This window comes from Lepidochelys olivacea, assembly GCF_965140295.1.
Source record: "Lepidochelys olivacea isolate rLepOli2 genome assembly, chromosome: 9".
NCBI lineage: Eukaryota > Metazoa > Chordata > Testudines > Cheloniidae > Lepidochelys > Lepidochelys olivacea.
The window spans coordinates 98,521,667-98,539,497 of NC_140419.1; the positions used below are offsets into that span (position 1 = coordinate 98,521,667).

At 42.3% G+C, this 17,831-nt stretch overlaps 1 protein-coding gene across 1 annotated transcript in view; it reads right to left on the reverse strand.

Moving 5' to 3' along the window:
* Positions 1 to 257: 257 nt before the first annotated feature.
* Positions 258 to 17,831, reverse strand: part of SLC9A6 (solute carrier family 9 member A6) — a 36,117-nt gene continuing 18,543 nt past the window's right edge. The window contains exons 7-16 of the mRNA XM_084639102.1: positions 15,936 to 16,077; positions 14,935 to 15,040; positions 14,438 to 14,526; positions 14,141 to 14,254; positions 12,285 to 12,396; positions 11,511 to 11,664; positions 9,554 to 9,584; positions 7,778 to 7,857; positions 5,903 to 6,008; positions 258 to 5,072 (exon numbers count right to left, since the gene is read on the reverse strand). Coding sequence (XP_084495228.1) covers positions 4,797 to 5,072; positions 5,903 to 6,008; positions 7,778 to 7,857; positions 9,554 to 9,584; positions 11,511 to 11,664; positions 12,285 to 12,396; positions 14,141 to 14,254; positions 14,438 to 14,526; positions 14,935 to 15,040; positions 15,936 to 16,077 — 1,210 coding nt within the window. The 3' untranslated portion in view covers positions 258 to 4,796. The remainder of the gene's footprint in view (positions 5,073 to 5,902; positions 6,009 to 7,777; positions 7,858 to 9,553; positions 9,585 to 11,510; positions 11,665 to 12,284; positions 12,397 to 14,140; positions 14,255 to 14,437; positions 14,527 to 14,934; positions 15,041 to 15,935; positions 16,078 to 17,831) is intronic.

Here is a 17,831-nt window from a genome sequence, read left to right on the forward strand (position 1 = left end):
TTTTTTTTTTGTTCCGGGTTTGTGCAGCACCAGCCATTCCCCACCCTAGTTCCCTTCCACATTCCAAAGTTGGTATTGATGTTGGGACAGTCAAGTTGTGAACACCTTTTAACATTCCAGCCTACTGCTCCAAATAGATTAGCTCTAATTGGAAGAAACCACGTTATGCAATGTCAGTGGTTTGCAGCAGTGGCTGATCATTTATCCATTTATCACGTGGCTGTGAAAATTTCTTTTAACAATACAAAAATGTCATGTCTTTGTTACAGGTTTTTATTTCCCTGTGAATTAAAGAAACACTACAGACTTATTCAAGGGGAAAAAAAAAACTTTTTATAGGCCTAGGATCCTTCTTTCACAGTACAATGCAACAGTAAAAGATTTAGTCAGCGTAAACAGAAGGTGCAATAATGATCATCAACTATCACAAGCCAATTGCACAAAACACCACAACTACTGAAGTTAATGCCATTACTGGACAATTCAACAATACTAGCAGAAATCAAAACTTGATCAACAGTGCTTTTCCATGTGCAAAACCCAGGTCAATTCAATTTACAGATGAGAGGATTCGCAAGGGGTGACATCTCTAAATCTTTATAAAAGCATTGTAAAATTGTGCATCTGGGGCTGTTTTACATATCTGGCAAAAGATCTACAGGCCTGAATGCCGGGTGCTAAGCGACAGGTGTCAGAGTTGCAGCCGTATTAGTTTGTATTTGCAAAAAGAACAGGAGGACTTGTGGCACCTTAGAGACTAACAGATTTATTTGAGCATAAGCTTTTGTGAGCTACAGCTCATCCGATGAAGTGGCTGTAGCTCACGAAAGCTCATGCTCAAATAAATTGGTTAGTCTCTAAGGTGCCACAAGTCCTCCTTTTCTTTCTGGGTGCTAAGCATTCACCACTTCCTTTGAAGTAAGTGGAAACTGTAGGTTCTCAACACCACTGAAGATCAAGCCCTCTGAATTCCCCACTACAACAGAATAAAGGAAATAGTTTACTATTAAGTTTGAGCTGTTTCTATAAAGTCACTCTTGAATCTCAGCTTTGATTGATTCACTCATTCCATTTTTATTTTTAAAGCAGTCCTTATATTATGTTTAACACACAATATAATTCCTGACTACACAAAAACACACACTAGAATATTTATCTAAAGTATTTCAATCATCAATTAAAATGTTAATTGACACCAAAAGTCTAGGACTGAAGTAATGTGTTGGCAATTCAAATACTGTAGCTAACGTATTAAAGTTGGAGAGAGAAACACATTAACACTGAATGCATCCGATGAAGTGAGCTGTAGCTCACGAAAGCTTATGTTCAAATAAATGTTAGTCTCTAAGGTGCCACAAGTACTCCTTTTCTTTTTGCGAATACAGACTAACACGGGTGCTCCTCTGAAACCTGACATCAACAACAGTTAATAGGAGTTAATTCCGGCCTTGTGATGATACTTGGTATTGCCAGGTGAGTCTTGATTTCTCACAGGTTTTAGGCTATAGAGGCAACACATGCAGGCCCTAACTCCAAATCAAAGGCCTGGTCTAGGGAAGGATTTAAGGTGTGACAGTAGCATATATTAGCTAACGCCTTCTAACTAACATGTTTTAAAAGTTGAGCATTGCCTAGTTTTGAACTTGACCAGTTCCAAACAGAATGGCTGTGTGCGAACACATTCTAACACCGCACCTTTCGTCCTAGGCTACACAAGACCAGTGAGGCTTTTGTCACTGCTTCCAATAAGTACTGGATGAGGCCCTAGCTGCTAGCACACTCAGTGCAAAGTAGGTGAGGTAGTATCTTTTATTGGACCAGCTTCTGTTAGTGAAAAAAAAAAAAGCTTCTGAGCTTACACAGAGCTCTTCTTGAGTTGAAGTTGGTCCAATCTTTGATTACCTAACCCACCGTGTCTCTCTCTCTCTCATAAGATGGGACCAACATAGCTACAACACTGCAAACAATTTTCAGGAATGGTCTCTTAGGAATGTCTATGCAGCATCTGGGAGGGTGCTTCCCAATGCAGGTAGACAGACGCATGCTAGCTCGCCAAAAAGCGCAGCGTGGCCGCAGCGGCACAAACTGGTAGTACTGAAGGAGTCGGGCAGACTTGGACTGGGATCGCTAGCTGGAGCCATCCTGGCCACACTGCCAAAGCATCTGTCTACTTGCATTGGGAAGCACCCTCGAAGCCGCAGTGTAGACTTCCCCTTATAGGAATTCTATGCAGTAGGATTCTGACTGGGATTGGAGTGATTGGGTATTTCTCCGCTGAAACTATTAAGTGGGCAAAGCTGGGGGTTTACAGTGCTCTGACAGCAGTGGATCCTTCACCGGGAGAGATTAGGAAGCAATCTCAAATTGCTTTGAATACCTAGTAACTGAAGAAATCAGATGATGTGCTCTTATCAGAGGCATACTGAACAATAGCTGTGTTTTCCACATTCTATGGTATCAGCGTGGATCTTTGTAAATTGAATTCACAGTCACCCAGCTTACAGAGGAAAAAACAGGAGGTAGTTATTGAACCTACCTCTTTTTAAACAGGCAAAATAAAAACAATATTTGATGTATAATAGTGCAGCAAACAAAAATCAACACTAACTTTTTTTTTTTTTTACTTTTTTTCTTTTTTTTAAACACATGAAGTTAAGATACAGACATAATATAAAATTCACACTGCATGGAAACCCTGCATAGCAGGGAACAAACTGGCTAGCACTAAACAACAAATGGGTATGTTAACAGCTAAAACTGCCATTTACTGGGTGCAATGAAGATTCTGATTTCCTAAAATATAAACGCAGAATGTACACAGTTCTGGAGGAGTCCTATAGAAAAAACCTATACATTTTGCTTGAAAAGAGGGGGGGGGGGAATTCTTGGGGATAGTTTAACTGCAAAAATTAGTTCCACTTCGGTAATTTTAAGGCAATGTTATTTAGACCTGAGAAAATGAGAAAAGGTAATTTTATTTTCTGAACTATAAATATACACTCAGTCAAAGTCTAAGTATTTCCTTATTTCTCCTCCCCCTTGCACGAATGTCCCACTCCACAACAGTGGTGGGTAAACATCCAAAGAAAACCACAGTGGGGTCTCAGGTCCTGATCTCAATTCCAAGCAAAGTCAATGGGACTTGTGAGTGCTCAGATACCTCTTAGGATCAGGTCCCATGCTATCTTGAGGAAGTGTGCTCTTGTTTTAACAGAGTGAATGCTAACTCGGAAATCAGCCTAGTGTGTGTATTTGTGACTGTGAAAGGACTGGTTGATTGTGCGACTAAAAATAAATTATACACAGTTAAGTTCTAGGCTGGAACTTTTTTCTTGGGGAAAGCAAGAAATAAGAGTTCTCAGCTTCTTAAATTTTCACTGCACCTTTGGCCATTCCCATCATTGAAGAATAAATCCTAGTACACTAATGTGAAATAGCAAATTGTTCTGTGCTCTTCCTTGGAAAAATGTAAAAACATGGCAGCTCACAAACATTTATTATAAACCGTAAGAGACATGAAAATGAATCAGGGAGGAGAGTATAATAACTCCTTAGCATGCAGTGTATCAAACAAAGTGCAACAATTTCAACTAGACAGGAGGACAGACGACTCCCTTCCAGTACCACCTCAATTTCTAAATACCTCTTAAGAAATCTACATCTACAGTTTCAATTTACAACCTTTACACTTCCTGTTTGGATAGGTGTGACTCCGTGGTATAGCATGGAACTACAGTACACTTGTATGTTTATTTAGTTTCCTCAATGACTAATGAGTAAAAGGGCTTCAATCACTTGAGACATGGCCCCTTCCCAAAATTCAGAACTCAATCACCTCTTAAAAATGTGTTTGTTATCTCTAGAAAAGCTGTTTAAGACACACCTGAAATGCAAACTCACCAACTACAAAGCCTGTGCAATAAGCCTGATGCAGCTTGTGTGTGATCAATTCTTTCCCTCAAATATAACTGCAAAACACAAACTGTGAAGCTTTGGGCCCCCATCTGAAAAATCATACATCATGGTGACCCACCCTAGACCAGAGGACGGCTGGAAATAGCTTCTGCTGATGCCCCATTATCTAAACAGTGGCTTAGTAGAGTGGGTGAGTCACTTCAGAGCAAAATGCTCCCTTTCCTCCCCAGGAGCAAAGGATTCTGAGTCAATGATGCCTTACACCGCTTCCTGGCCTGGATAAATGGGGACCCCAGCTCAGATCCAAATACAGCAGTGCAGAGTACGGCTGGCTACTAGACCATCAGGCCAATCTTTGCGCAGAGATTTTGCCAATTTTATAATGTGTGTATTTGACAATCCGAGATATGAGAGACCAAAACAGTCGTCATGCGACTAATAAGCAATTTACATCTTTAGTTGACACCTCCCTAACAACTCTAGGTAGGGCAAAGCAAAGGAAACATTTCATTTGTCATTCTAGTCTGTGTCAAGCTGAATTCTGAATGCTAACAGAGAAATCAGCCACTTTCCCTACCTAGCTGGGACCTAAGGCCATACATCACACCACTTGAAAAGAAGTCCACCATGTGCAAAAGATTATTATGCTAAAAACCAGTTTCTTTCTACACAATGCAGTCAACATGGCTTTCAGCTTAAGAAACTGCAGCTTGCTCTTCACAAGCCAACTTGTAGAGAATATTTATATTCTTCTGGCACCATATAAATAATATTTATACAGCTTAGACATTCTGAGACATGCATTAGATTTTAGGTAGTACATATTTCTTCGTGATCACATATGCAGATATTATTGTCAATTAAATCGAGCAACATAAATCTTACGCTGGGCCATGTCTTGCACTATCTACCAAACTTGACGGAGGCTCGGAATCATCCATGGGAAGGACCAGGCGTGTTCCCCGTATTACAAGTTCATGGTCTCCAAATGCCAGCTCCCGATCCAGTGCATCTTCTGAACTGTTTCCCACAATCCTCCTCGACGTGCCACCAGAAGTGATAGAATCAGCATTCACAGTAGAATCCCCATATGTCAAACTGATGTCTCCATCATTCAAAATAAGGTCGGAATCATCGTCCTTCAGTTGCTCTTGATTCTGAATAATAAACAGAATCAAGAGTTTATTTGCTTATCGGTTTCTTATACATATAGCTAGAATTGGTCCCGAAGTCTGAGAACAACCAACAACAGACAAGAGGCAGTATCCAGTGATGGATTCTCCTTCACATCTCTGACCACAAAGTCGTGCCCTCAAAGGCTTCCCCAATCCAAACACACAAGCATAAGACATTAGCTTAACTGAGTGAGGACAACAAGGGCTTTCAGCTCAATGTTTCTTCTGAGCTGTCACTTCTCACTAAACCCTTGGTATGGACAGAGTCCACCATAAGAGGCTATCACGTACAACAGTTCACAAGTGACCAGATGCATTATGGGTACTAAGAACTGCTGGTGTCATGATTCTATAAACAGTTTGACCCTGACTGGCAATTTTCTGGTTTCTAATTCAATCCACCCACTGTGGGAAATGTCACAATCACCACATGATATGGAAGACACAACCACCTCCGAGGCCACAGTCACTTTGTGACCAATTATTTTCAGCTGTGAAGGCAAAATGCACAAGGGAGGTGCCTCATCTGCCAGACTAAGCGTCTGACTTTTCATAAAGCTCCCAGCATCAGCTGTTTCATGGAGCAGGAGTCCCAAGATAGTTCCCAACAGTGACCCATGTGTTGGCAACACACTATTCATGTGAAAAAGCTGATGAATAAATACTTTTACTATATTCTATAACTTCAGATAACAGATGAAAAACCCCAAAACATTGGACTTAAGGAATCAATGTACATACTCCAGAAAGTAGACAGAAAGATAAATACATCCGATTCAGACAACACGGGGGCAGACTAGTACTAGACTTACTTCATAAGCCTGAGGACTCGTCAAGCATCTGGCAACAGGCCCGCAGCAACTAGGCAGTGTCGTTGTGAGAGGGGGGCCACTGTGCGTCAACAGAGGCTTCAGATAGCTGTGGGGTGTGTTAAGGCAGAGACAGAGCATGGCTGTATTTATAAATCAAAGTGCACAATGCCGTGGGGCAGAAATACGAAGCTGAGACAGACAGAGCACAAGATTTAAACATGTCTGTTGATTATGGAGCCAAGAAAGAGAACAGAGCATCAAGCAGCCCTGCTGAGAACACAGCATCAAGCAACAGAGGCAAGAAGTCAGTCCAGTCTATGTCAGACCCTTTGCGTTGCTGCTGATTCTGCTATTTGCTGCGTGTATCCCTTCTCACATGCTATAGCTGTTCTCTGGCAACAGTCTCCGGCACACTGTCTCAGGACAAAATGTCACTTCATCTTTTATTTTCTGGGTGTGTTTAAGAGCAAACAGTAAAGGTTTTGGGTGGGATTTTCAAGAGTGCCTAAGGCATTGTCTTCTCTAGGAAAGGAGGGGCATTCTTCACTCATGTTAGCTACTGCATGGAACTAACAAGAGGTAAAATAGTGACAAGACACGGCAGTTAGTTTGCACACAAGTTAGCAGGCCAAGGCAATCCCTAGGCTCTCCAAGTCTTTACCTTAGTTTCCTAACTCATGTACAAACTACAAACCGCTCTGTCTTCACTAGGATTTCATCTTCAGTCAGTTACTGCCCATTAGCAGTAATTATTAGCTACTAAAAGATTAGCTAACGTGAGGTAAGAACACATTTTTTTCCCCCCTAATGAAGATGCACCCTGTGTGACTTAAGGAACACAAGTTCCAATGATTTTAAGTCCCATTGTGCTTCTAAGTTACTTTGGAAAATCCCATCATTGGGTTAACAAAAAAGTGTTGGAGACTAAAACCATGACCGGATTCCAAATCTAGTTCTGCATGCACATGCTGGAGCTTGGGCCCAGCTGTTTGCTCCTGCATGGTGCATTCACTTCCTTCCTACATGCTAGTCAGTAGCTTTCCCCCGCACAAAAAGCTGCAGCTGCTATTGGCACAGGCAACACAGAGACCTGCTAATGCTCAGCAGAACAAGCTCAATGTTGGAACCATTTAGTTTCCGAGAGGCTTATGTCTCCTCTTTATTTAAAAAAAGCCTTCTTCCCACTTCCTGCATTAAAGAATACAGAGCATTTTACAAGGACTATTCAACTTTTCAACTAAAAGTATTCAACCAAAATACAGCAACCAGTTCCAAACATAATTTGTAAAGGAAATCTAGATATTTGGGACCATGCAAATCATAATCAAACGAGGAAACATGATTGCAACCAAATGAATGGGGAAACGAGCGTAATGAACATACCAAAACACAGTCCCAGTTTAACACCCTTTTCTAAAAAGGGCAACACCACCACTTTTCCAGAAGACAGCACCTTTCGTAAGAGCCTGGCAAATCACTTCACTATTAATTCATTGCGATGCATTAGGACAAGCAAGACAGCACAGCACAAATTCAGAATGTTGTAACGGGATAGGAAAGGGCTGAGAAGAGCTTCTGAACTTATTACTGGACTCTTGCCACAAGAACCATACAAACACACGGAACTTAAATAATTCCATATCGTGATCCTTGTCGTGAGCCTGGCTTTGAGAAGAGCCATTCTTCTAAAACTGTTGGTGGTAAGAGTTGGATAAATTCTCACAGGTGCAGACACTATAAGAAGTAAAGAAGAACAATGGATCAGTTAATGCTGGCTACTCCTCTCCCAGGGGACAAAGCATGCTCTGAGTTAATAGGGTTACTCAGATGAGCCAGATTCTGGCTCTTACGTGTTCTTATTTCCATTAAGGATACTTGTGATCAAAGTTGTACCACAGCCTGAACAGCCAGGCACTTTCTGCTTTCGTACTCCTCCTTTCACTTTCCGGGGCACCCTGCAAAAGAGTCACAAGTTAAACGATGACTGCACAATGCAATTCTCTTTCTCTTGGAACCGGATCGGCATGAAAACCCACTGTTCTGATTATACGTGTATGTCGAGGAAGAGGGGTTCGCCAGCTTTTTCACAGCTCCTTAATTCATCATTCTCTAACGCACACATCTTCTTTTGACGGTCCTGTAACATCCTTGTGGAGCCTTCAGCAATTCCTTACATGGCAATAGAATACTAATGAGGTATTTCATCAGAAGCTTCTTTTAACACAGTTTAGCAAGCAGAAATAAGAAGGTGCAGCCTGTACCATGTGACCAGCCAAAAAGTCTCTGAATTAGAGGTGTTAGTACTCCTCAGCCTCAGAGCCCACTTCCTTCCACCACCTTTCCAGCACAAACCTCAGTCCTGCAACAGTTTGAAGTGGAATTACACATCGTTCCCAATGGAAGTGAAGACTTCCCTCCCATTCCCTTCCCCTTTGTCTAATCTTATTTGTCCCTATAACTGAGCCAACTTGTTGGGGGCAGAGGCCATGTTTTTTAATGCCCACCAGTGCAGTGTGCTACTTTTGAAAAATCAAGAAGCTGAACACAGAACACGTCTAATCCACTGCAGTATTTGCTACTCAAATGACATCATTTCTTAAAGAAGAGGTTTTTATATGCAGATGCTTCACATGGATTCACTGTTTTTGCTACTTGAACAATATCTCAAACTCCTCCAGTTTAGAAATGGGTGGCTTATGGCATTCAGATTTTTTTCCTTCAATCAAATATTTCAAAGAAGTTTGGCTTGCAGACTGATGGGTCTGGGCTCCTCCTAACAGTATCTTAGTAATCACAGAGAGCAGAGTACCCCCCTACAGATCTTATTATGCATGGGATCCTCACAAGCAGAACCCCAGTGATTTCAGTGAGAACTCCAAATACAGAGCAGCTCAGGCCTTAATGGTGCAGGTGTCACACCTACAAGGAGAACAGTTACATGCTATTTTATCAGAGCACACTTTAATAACTCTGATTGGGCACTGCATGAGTCTTCGTCTTAGAGCTGTAAGTACTTCCTGTTTTACAAAATAAACAAATGCAGCAAGGCAACAGAGGTGCGAACAAACAGCAGTGCGTGACAACCCAAGGATTAAGAATAGCCCAGCAGGCACAGAAAAGAAGATAGCATCAAAGGAAACTGCTGGAAAGCGTTACATGCTGGGATAAAGAAGAGGAAGGGTTTAAGTATTATTAAAGATCAAACACCTCAGAAGCAGGAAAATTAGGGTTCTGGTCTTAAAACCCAGTCACACTCCAACTTTAGGGCACCCTATATATAGCATGTCTTGAAAATCAAATTAAAATGTGTAAAGGCTTTTTGGCTCCCATGCTTAAGTTTAGAAAAGGGTTTTTTTCAGCACGGGGAGAGAGGGATTGTACCAGGGAACAGATGGAAGTGATAATATACAGAGTGTTGTGATGCTTTTCCCACTACCTTCTTTCAGGTTTAGACATGTCCCTTCTTTCACATCTTCACCGAATGGCACTAAAAACCTCCACCTACCCCAGGGCTGGAGTGGAAGAAAAAAAGAGCACGTGGATATACATGTAAACCATTCATATGGTTCTATGCAACCTTCTGCTACCTGACATGTGGTGCACGTCCCTAGATAAAGGTTCATGTGAAAGCAGTTAAGGAACAATATTTACCAAGTGTTCTTGATCTGAATCTACACCGACCCTGTGGAGGAGAACAAAAGGAAATGGTTAGCGTGAACACAAACAATCCCACAGACATGTGTGACAGTCTTTGGAGGCGCTCTCTTTTAGGTTTGGATCCATAGCAGGTTAAGCTCATTTATCAGCTTTTCCTATCAGAGGGGTAGGGTCAGATTTGGCTCCAGTCATATGAGAGAGACTGCCCATAATGGACAAACGTTTATCCGCATCACAAGCCTATCTCAGAATTTCCAGCTTCCACACACTGTTCAGCCCCCCCGTCCCCAGAAATGGATTAGCACCAATCACAGCAGCTCAGGGCTGATGTCCATCAATGTCCCTATTCCGAATGGCACTTAAAGCACCTGCTTAATTTTAAGCACATACTTAAGTCCCACTGAAGACTATCTAGCTGTACCATGTGTTTAAATGTTTTCCTGAACTGGCACCAGAGCTGTGCGAGGAAACGGGTCTGATGTGCATGTACTGAGCACGGTTCCAGAGCATGCTAACACACCTCACTCGCAATATTCAAAATTCAGCCCTCTCTCCCCACAAGTGTGCTAATAGCGCTGTCTGAGTACAAGTAAATGCATTCAGAGGCCACAGTTACAACACACAGAACTATGTGGGGGTGTCAGTAATCATGAATATGATCCTAGAAAAAGCTGTCCAACGTACCACGCCTGTTTTTTGCTCTCACAAGGGGTGGGACTCAGCAGAGGAGCATTGGAAGGGGAGGGTGAAGCATGCTCTCCCCAGAGTGTTACTGACACTGGCTGGCCATCCCTCACAGGAACACTAGCTGCAGAAGTCACTCTGCCTTTTGCAAGTGTATCTTTGGCTCCTTTGAAAAACTCTGGCGGTGTAGTTCTTCTAGTATTTCATCCAGTGGTGGGTGGGGGAGGAAACATGGTAGATGCCCAAGATAAAGTGACTGAGGTGTTTTGATGACTCCACCTGGACTGGCCTTAGTTGTGGGCAGGGTTTACGAAAATGAACCTGTGCACTAATGCCCAAGGGTAACCACCATCAGGAACATCTTATTTCAGAACCCAAGTTACCTACTGTTTCTACTTTGCTACTGAATATTTGCCAGTTACCACAGTATCCATCTACAGCAACACCCAGTGGTGAAGAGGATTCATTTCACCTGTATAACAAAGCAGTCTTCCATACAAGCATAAGAGAACATGCAAAGATTGAACTGCCTTTTTTTTTTTTTTTTTTAAAACTTCCAGGCAAAAAAAAACAGGATTCTAGGCTTTCTTCAGTTTTTTGTATTCTCATTTGAAAGGGCTGGAACATTTTCAGACTCCCAGTAAAATGAATGGCAGTTCTCCAAAGGTTGACTCCTCTGCACACCCATGCCTTTTGGTTTGGTGGCTCTGCTGGGAGGCACCCAGCGTGTATATTCAACGCACCCAAACATTTCTGGTGTCATCACTTGATGCAGAAGCCATCGGACACAAGAAGGTGTGTGTGCATATACAGGGCATCACAAAAGGAAGCATCTACCCTCCTTAAAAATCCTAAATTCTGCATGTTTGGGAGAACAGTGGTAGAGAGGAAAAAAAGGAGGTGGGTTTCTTTGATCTCCCCATCCTCCACACCTGTGAAAAACTCTTACAGGCTATAGGATCCCGATGCTTAAGCAGCACTTACTGCTGAGTATCAGCCAGCAGACAGCTTAAAGTCCACAGCTGAAGGTGGTTGCCTCCATAGAAACAGATGTCAGATTGCCATAATGGGATAAGGGGATTAGAAGTGACGACTGTTTCAGCTCTAAGGCCCAACCGTGAGATTCCAGAGTGGGGAAATCACAGAGACTTGCACCTTGGAAGGAACCAAATAATACTGAGTCCTGCTAGAATAATACTGCACAGGATTCCAAGGGGGTCACTGCATTCTAGGAAAAGAGAGGAGGGGGGACAAAGGTCTCACTCACCTGATATGCAGGCAAGATAACATGGCTGTAGTCCCACCGCCAAAAACCCAGACGGTGAAAAACACAATGAGGAGCGTTGTGCTGAACATCATCTGTCTAGCATAGGTGGCAGTGTCTCGAATGGCCAGGGCAAAAGCCATGGCGCCTCGCAATCCTGAGAGGAAAGGCAAAGAGGTGAACTCCAGTAGCCTCATGAAATCTGCAGCCCATGATGGTTCCCACTGTCCATCTCCAGGTTTCTACAATTCCTAAACAGGGGCTTATTTAATCTAAGATGCGTACCATTGGCATCCTACAATCCTCTCCCTAGACTAACCATGCCCATTCTGCCTGCCAGGTTACTCTTGGCTGCAATCAAGTTCTCATCGTCTTTTGCATTCTAGAGCACCAGCCACTGGAGGATCTCAAAGTGCCCTGATGAGTTGAGTGAAGCTGGCATTACAATCCCCATTTTAAAGATGAGGAAAACAAGCAGTGAGAGGTTAAGTATTTTGCCTGAGGTCACAGCTGGTCCATGGCAGAGCTAAGAATGTATCCTGACCCCTTAAGCGCTATACCATTTTGTATGTCACAGAGAAGAACTGCACTCAAAACGGACACATTTATACTAACTAGCTAGGATGTGGATATCTGAGGTGAGGCCCTGGTTTCACATGTAGCCCAGATGAGTTTAAAGTTGGAGGAAGGGTGTTTCAGGCTGTTCAACAGGGTGGTTACTCGTGCATTCATGAGAGGGAGTGGCAGGGAAGAGACACAGGGACAGGGGTAACATACCGGCAAACATCATCATGTGCTGGAGATTTGTTCCAATCTTGTTTCTTCTTCCCAAATTAAGTAAAAAGGACAAGGGATATATATTAGCAGCTCTTCCCAGGAAGATGGCAAGCTACATTCGTACACACATTAAGGATATTTTTTCTTCAGTTCATTTCCCACTATACCCTACATCTGCATTCAAAGTCAATTTCTATTGTACACAAGGATTCTTAAGAAACTTGAAGAGTGTCCCATCCATTGCAATTAATGGATAGTAACCCAGCTTCAGGTGCACTGATATCCTGGTGAGGGGCAAACTACGATCTTATCTAAGCAGAATCCAGAACTGCAGTTCAAGATAATCATAAAGAGACAAGTATAAACAGAAGAAACAAGACAAAGAATACAGGGCAAATTACGTAGCAGGGAAGAGGGGGGGGAAAAAAAATCACAAGTTCTCCATTCCACTCCCTCCTCTCCAGCTCATGTTCAACCTCAAAAACTATTAGCTGCATGTGTGTCAACTAGCAACTTTATCATCCTCAGGGACCTTTCTGGAGTTCAAGGTATCCCAGCTACGTCCATCCCTCTGCTCAAGTCACACTCCCAAGGGTACCAGATTTCCAAGCTTTGCTCGAGTTTGAAGGACACATGCTCTACAGAAGACACAGTCCCTACAGATCATCCCGTGAAATAAAAGCTGTAAGAGTCCAGTTAACAGGGAATACTCTCACAGTTTCCACAGCCTTGGAGATCCAACCCCTTCACATTTTTGCCTTTCCCTTTTAAACTGTATCTTTTAATACGGATGTCCCCCACGGTAACAATAACCTTGAAGCCAGGTTCCAATTCTGCCTACAATAACTTGCAAAAATCCTTCCAGCCTTTATTTTCTTTCCCGAATGTCATGAATTGCATGAGACACATTTGCATCATATTGCTCATGAAAGTCCCCGTTCCCTAAGCCAGTTTCCACTGCAGGTGCACAATATACTACTCTTGTCTATTTCCCCAGACAGGACTTTGCTCTCCATCCCCTTGGCACATTAGCACAGCCTTGCAAAAAATCATGACCATTTACCACACTTGCCACAGTATCTATTCTCCAACCCTGACAAAGAAAAAGCTAACGATATTTTATTCGTCCATCAAAAATAAGTGACTCAACCCAGGCAAATGGGAGAACACAATTTTACAAGGCTGTACTGGTTTCCCTACATTCCCATACTGAACTCCTCACAACCCTCACTCTTTGTTCTGAGACACCCAGATTCCCTTTTATTTGTCTGAGCACAAGTCCCCAGTCTGCATTAGCACTAGCCCATGCAGAACAGCAAAGTCTTTATCGCATTACTTGTAGGCACCAGCTCACACTTTCATGCTGCTGATTTGAGAGGAGTTTTTCAGATATTAGCCAAGTTTAACAGTCGATCCTGATCAGCAGAGAAAGTCGGATGTAAATGGTTTGTTCTACCTGGAAGTGTTCCACCTTGCAAAACCATTAGTTTTGCTTAGTACCACAGGAACACGTGATCACCCTTAGTTCCTCAATAGCACATTTACAATTCAATGCAGAGTTTCAGGCTGAGGTGGTTATAATATCCACTGACATGGAATAAAGTAACAGACATAATAGTTTGGCAAAAGCAGATACTGACATCTTTAAAAATCATCAACAGAGACAAAAATGCATACAGACTTGTCTATGCAGACAGGTAGCGTGCAGTAAGCTGGGGTGCATATCTACAGCACACTCACATGCTATGCACTAACTGGCTGTGTGAACCACGTTACTATGCACCAAATGCTCCCTACTACACCCTGACCTACTCCTGCCTGAAATGCTCACTAAATTGGGTTGCTCCAAAGGATACAAAGGCTCCCACTATAAAAGTAGGGTTGAAGTCGTGATTCTGGAAGGTGAATAACGTGAGTCCCATATAGGAGAAGATGAAATTTTCTGCCAAGAAATTCAGAAGCTCAAACAGCTAAAGAAAAAATAAACGTAGTTAGTTATCTTGCAATAAGACAAAGGTGCTCTCCTGCCTATAAAATACGTCCATAACAGTGATTTTTTAGTAAAAGCCAGGCACATTCAGAAAACCCAACTAATTCTTGCAAAGGAGAGAGAAAAGTGAATTTGGTATTCGCAGAGGTTGAACAGTTCTTACCTGTTTAGTTCTATGCTGAGACTCTGTAGACAAGTTGTTGAATGTATAATGGGCCTGGGTGATTCCACAGAACAACACTGCTACCACACCTGGGGAGCACAACGCCACATTAAAACTTTTGTACGTAAAATGGGAAACAGAGCTACTTATTTATATTTTATTGATTTCTATGCAGCACTAAAATATTGAAATAATTATAACTTTTGCATTCCTTTCTTCTAGTCTTCTCTCCCAAGAGAGTTTCATGAAATTTACACTGTTTAAATTTTTTAAAAAAACAACAAAAAACACTAGATTTTTTCCCCCTAGGCTACATGATAAGTTTTGTGGTGGAGTGTAAGTTACTTGATGCTGAGTGAGATTATTGGCTGCAATAAATACATTTGCTCATAGGGAAGCCATTTAGTAGTTCAACACATATGTGCTATTGTGTGTCTCAGCTATATGAATCCCTAATTCTCCTATCCATTCGTAGCAGCTAACACGCTGTATCCTACCTGTAAAACCACATGCTTCAGCCAGCAAGAACGTGCTCCAAGACATCAAGAAAAACAAACCGGTTTCCAGCAAGGGGAACTCACGGAGTTTGGTGAACTTGGTGACGTTGAAGACTGTTAAGGACAATATATTAACACAGCGGATTGTAGCTACACTACATGCAACAAATAAACAGGAAGACTCTGAGTATCAGACATTTATATTATTGTAGAGCCCAAACCTATCAGAACACATTTCCAAAAGCAAGGTGAGAAGCAGAGAGAGCCCATACTAACAGCAGGGCAGTGGCAGAGTAAGGACATGGTGATAACCCCCCTCTGTCCCCTCCCTCCCTTTTTTATACACTGAGTTATAGTGGGAGCATATTCAATGACTTTAATAGCTGTTAGATCAGTCCTATGATAATTAACTTCACATAATCTTCAATCCAAGAATTGAGATGTAACGTAAACTTGATTTAAAGAATTACAGAAAGCTTTCTTGATGACTTACTGTCCCCAACTTGGTAATATACATGGGAATTCATACTTCAGGCGTACCTAAAATCACTACAAAAGTATTTATCTTCCCTTTAAAATGTTGATTGTGCCAGGTATATACATCAGGCCAGATCCTGCTTGCCTGACTCACAGAAGAAGTCACACTGAATTTAACTCCCAATATATCTTTTGTAAAGCTATATAACAAGTGCAGGACTTAGATCAACTAAGCTGCAAGTTATGAACAATGGGTAATATCTGAAATCTCCTTCAAATAAAATTAAGTGGTCTATATTAACTATCCCAATGATATAATGTTTGTGATGTAGAAAGAAACTGCGTATTGTAAGGAAATCAGACCATGTTCTATACAATTGGTAACATTACATGGCTTCCCTCTAATCACACAGCTTTAGTAGCTTTCGTTAAAGTAGAACAGAAAATCATAAAGGCTTATGCTTATATGAAACACATTCTAACAGCATGGAATACACTTTCTGAAATACCAGTGAAAAGGATATTAAAGCAGTGACTACTCCTGTAGCAGCTCCCATTGCAAAAGAACCACTGAATATCCCAAGGAAGATGCCAATGGACTTAAACATTGCTGTGACATCGAACGTGTGGCTGTTGTCGCCAGCTGGCTGGTACGCTACGATTGAACTGGAAGAAATGAACACTTCTTAGTTTGGAAGGATAAGAAAGCTGTGTGGATTTGCATGTTAATCTAATGGCTGTTGCCATGGCTTCTACTGATGACGATCTTGAAAAGATGGAGAAACATGGGCTAAAAGGCAAAAAGGGGACTTCAAGTAGTGTGTTGAAGCCATGCTGTGACTGCACCTGACTTCTCAGCACACATCGCACCAACTTGAGGAATCAAATCAAGCTCTCACTGTAACAGGTACTTTTGGACCCACCTATTCTATTGGGTTTTGAGGAGGTTTATTCTACTGTTTGTAACCCGCAGTGTAGCCAGGAGGCAGGAGCCATTCCATGAGGATACTGACCCCTCACCACAGTCATCCATGCTTTTGCCATTTCCATGCCACTCTGCTAAAATATGCTCTACTTGGGGCTACCCTTGAAGCCCATGCTGGGATTTCAGCATAGTCCAGAATGTAGCAGCCCACCTGTTTCCTGGAGTGGGTAGTGAGAGCATATTACACCTGTGCTCTGTGAACTATGCTGGTTTCCCATCTGTTCTGGGTACAATTCAAGGTACTGATTCTAAACTATAGTGCCCCTTATGACCCACCTTCTCTTGGACCCTATCTCCCTAAAGAGCACCATGACACCTGGGAACAGCCAAGGCACATTTACCAACAAGCCCAAATGTTCACTTTTGGGGACTGGCCATGAGAAGTTTCCAGGGAGGCTCGCAACTGTGAAACTTGCTCCTTCTGATGATATGCAATATCCCAAATTTAGTGACACTCTCCTCATCCTGGTGCAAGCCACCTTTTTGGACACTAAGCTGTGAATGATTATTAGTTCATTTAAAATTGTTTGGCGGCATGGGAGGGGTACATGAAGGAGGGCTGTTTGTGATGCCCACTGTGTGAAGTTTAACTTAACAGGATGCTGCATCTATCTACGATGCCCAGACAACATGGAGATGGGCACATACAAGTCAAACATACTATCCCTACTGTCATTTGCTGTCCCTGAAGGCATAGATTTTAAGGCCAGATTGTATCTTGTCTGACCTCATGCATAACATTGGTCATAGGACTTCCCTGCATTAATTCCTGCTTCAAGTCCAATAGCTGTGGTTGGACTAAAGCAGCGCTTTTTAAAAACATCCAGTCTTGATTTTAAAACGTCCGGAGTTGGAGAATCCATCACCACTCCTGCTACGTTGGGCCAGTGGTTAATTACTTTCATTGTTAAAAATTTGCTCATTTCTAGTGTGAATTTGTCTAGTTTCAGCTTCCAGCCATTGGATCTTGTTCCTCTGCTAGACCGAAGAGCCCTCTATTACCAAAATTTTGTTCCCCTTGTAGTTACTTATAGACTGATCAAGTCACGCCTTAACCTTCTCTTTTACAAGCTAAGCAGGCTGAGCTCTGTAAGTCTCTCGCTATAAAGTGTTCTCCAATCCTTTAATCATTCTTGTGGATCTTCTCTGAGCCCTCTCCAATTTTTCAACATCCCTCTTGATTTGGGAACACCATAGCTGCACACAGTATTCCAGCAGTGATTGCACCAGTGCCAAACAAAGAGATAATATAACTTCTCTCCTCCTACTCAATGTCCCCTGTTTATGCATCCAAGGACTGCATTAGCCCCTTTGGACACAGCATCACACTGGGAGCTCATGTTCAGCTGATTATCCCCTATGACACCCAAATCGTTTTCAGAGCCACTGCTTCCCAGGACAGTCTCTCATTCAGTAAGCATGGGCTGCATTCTTT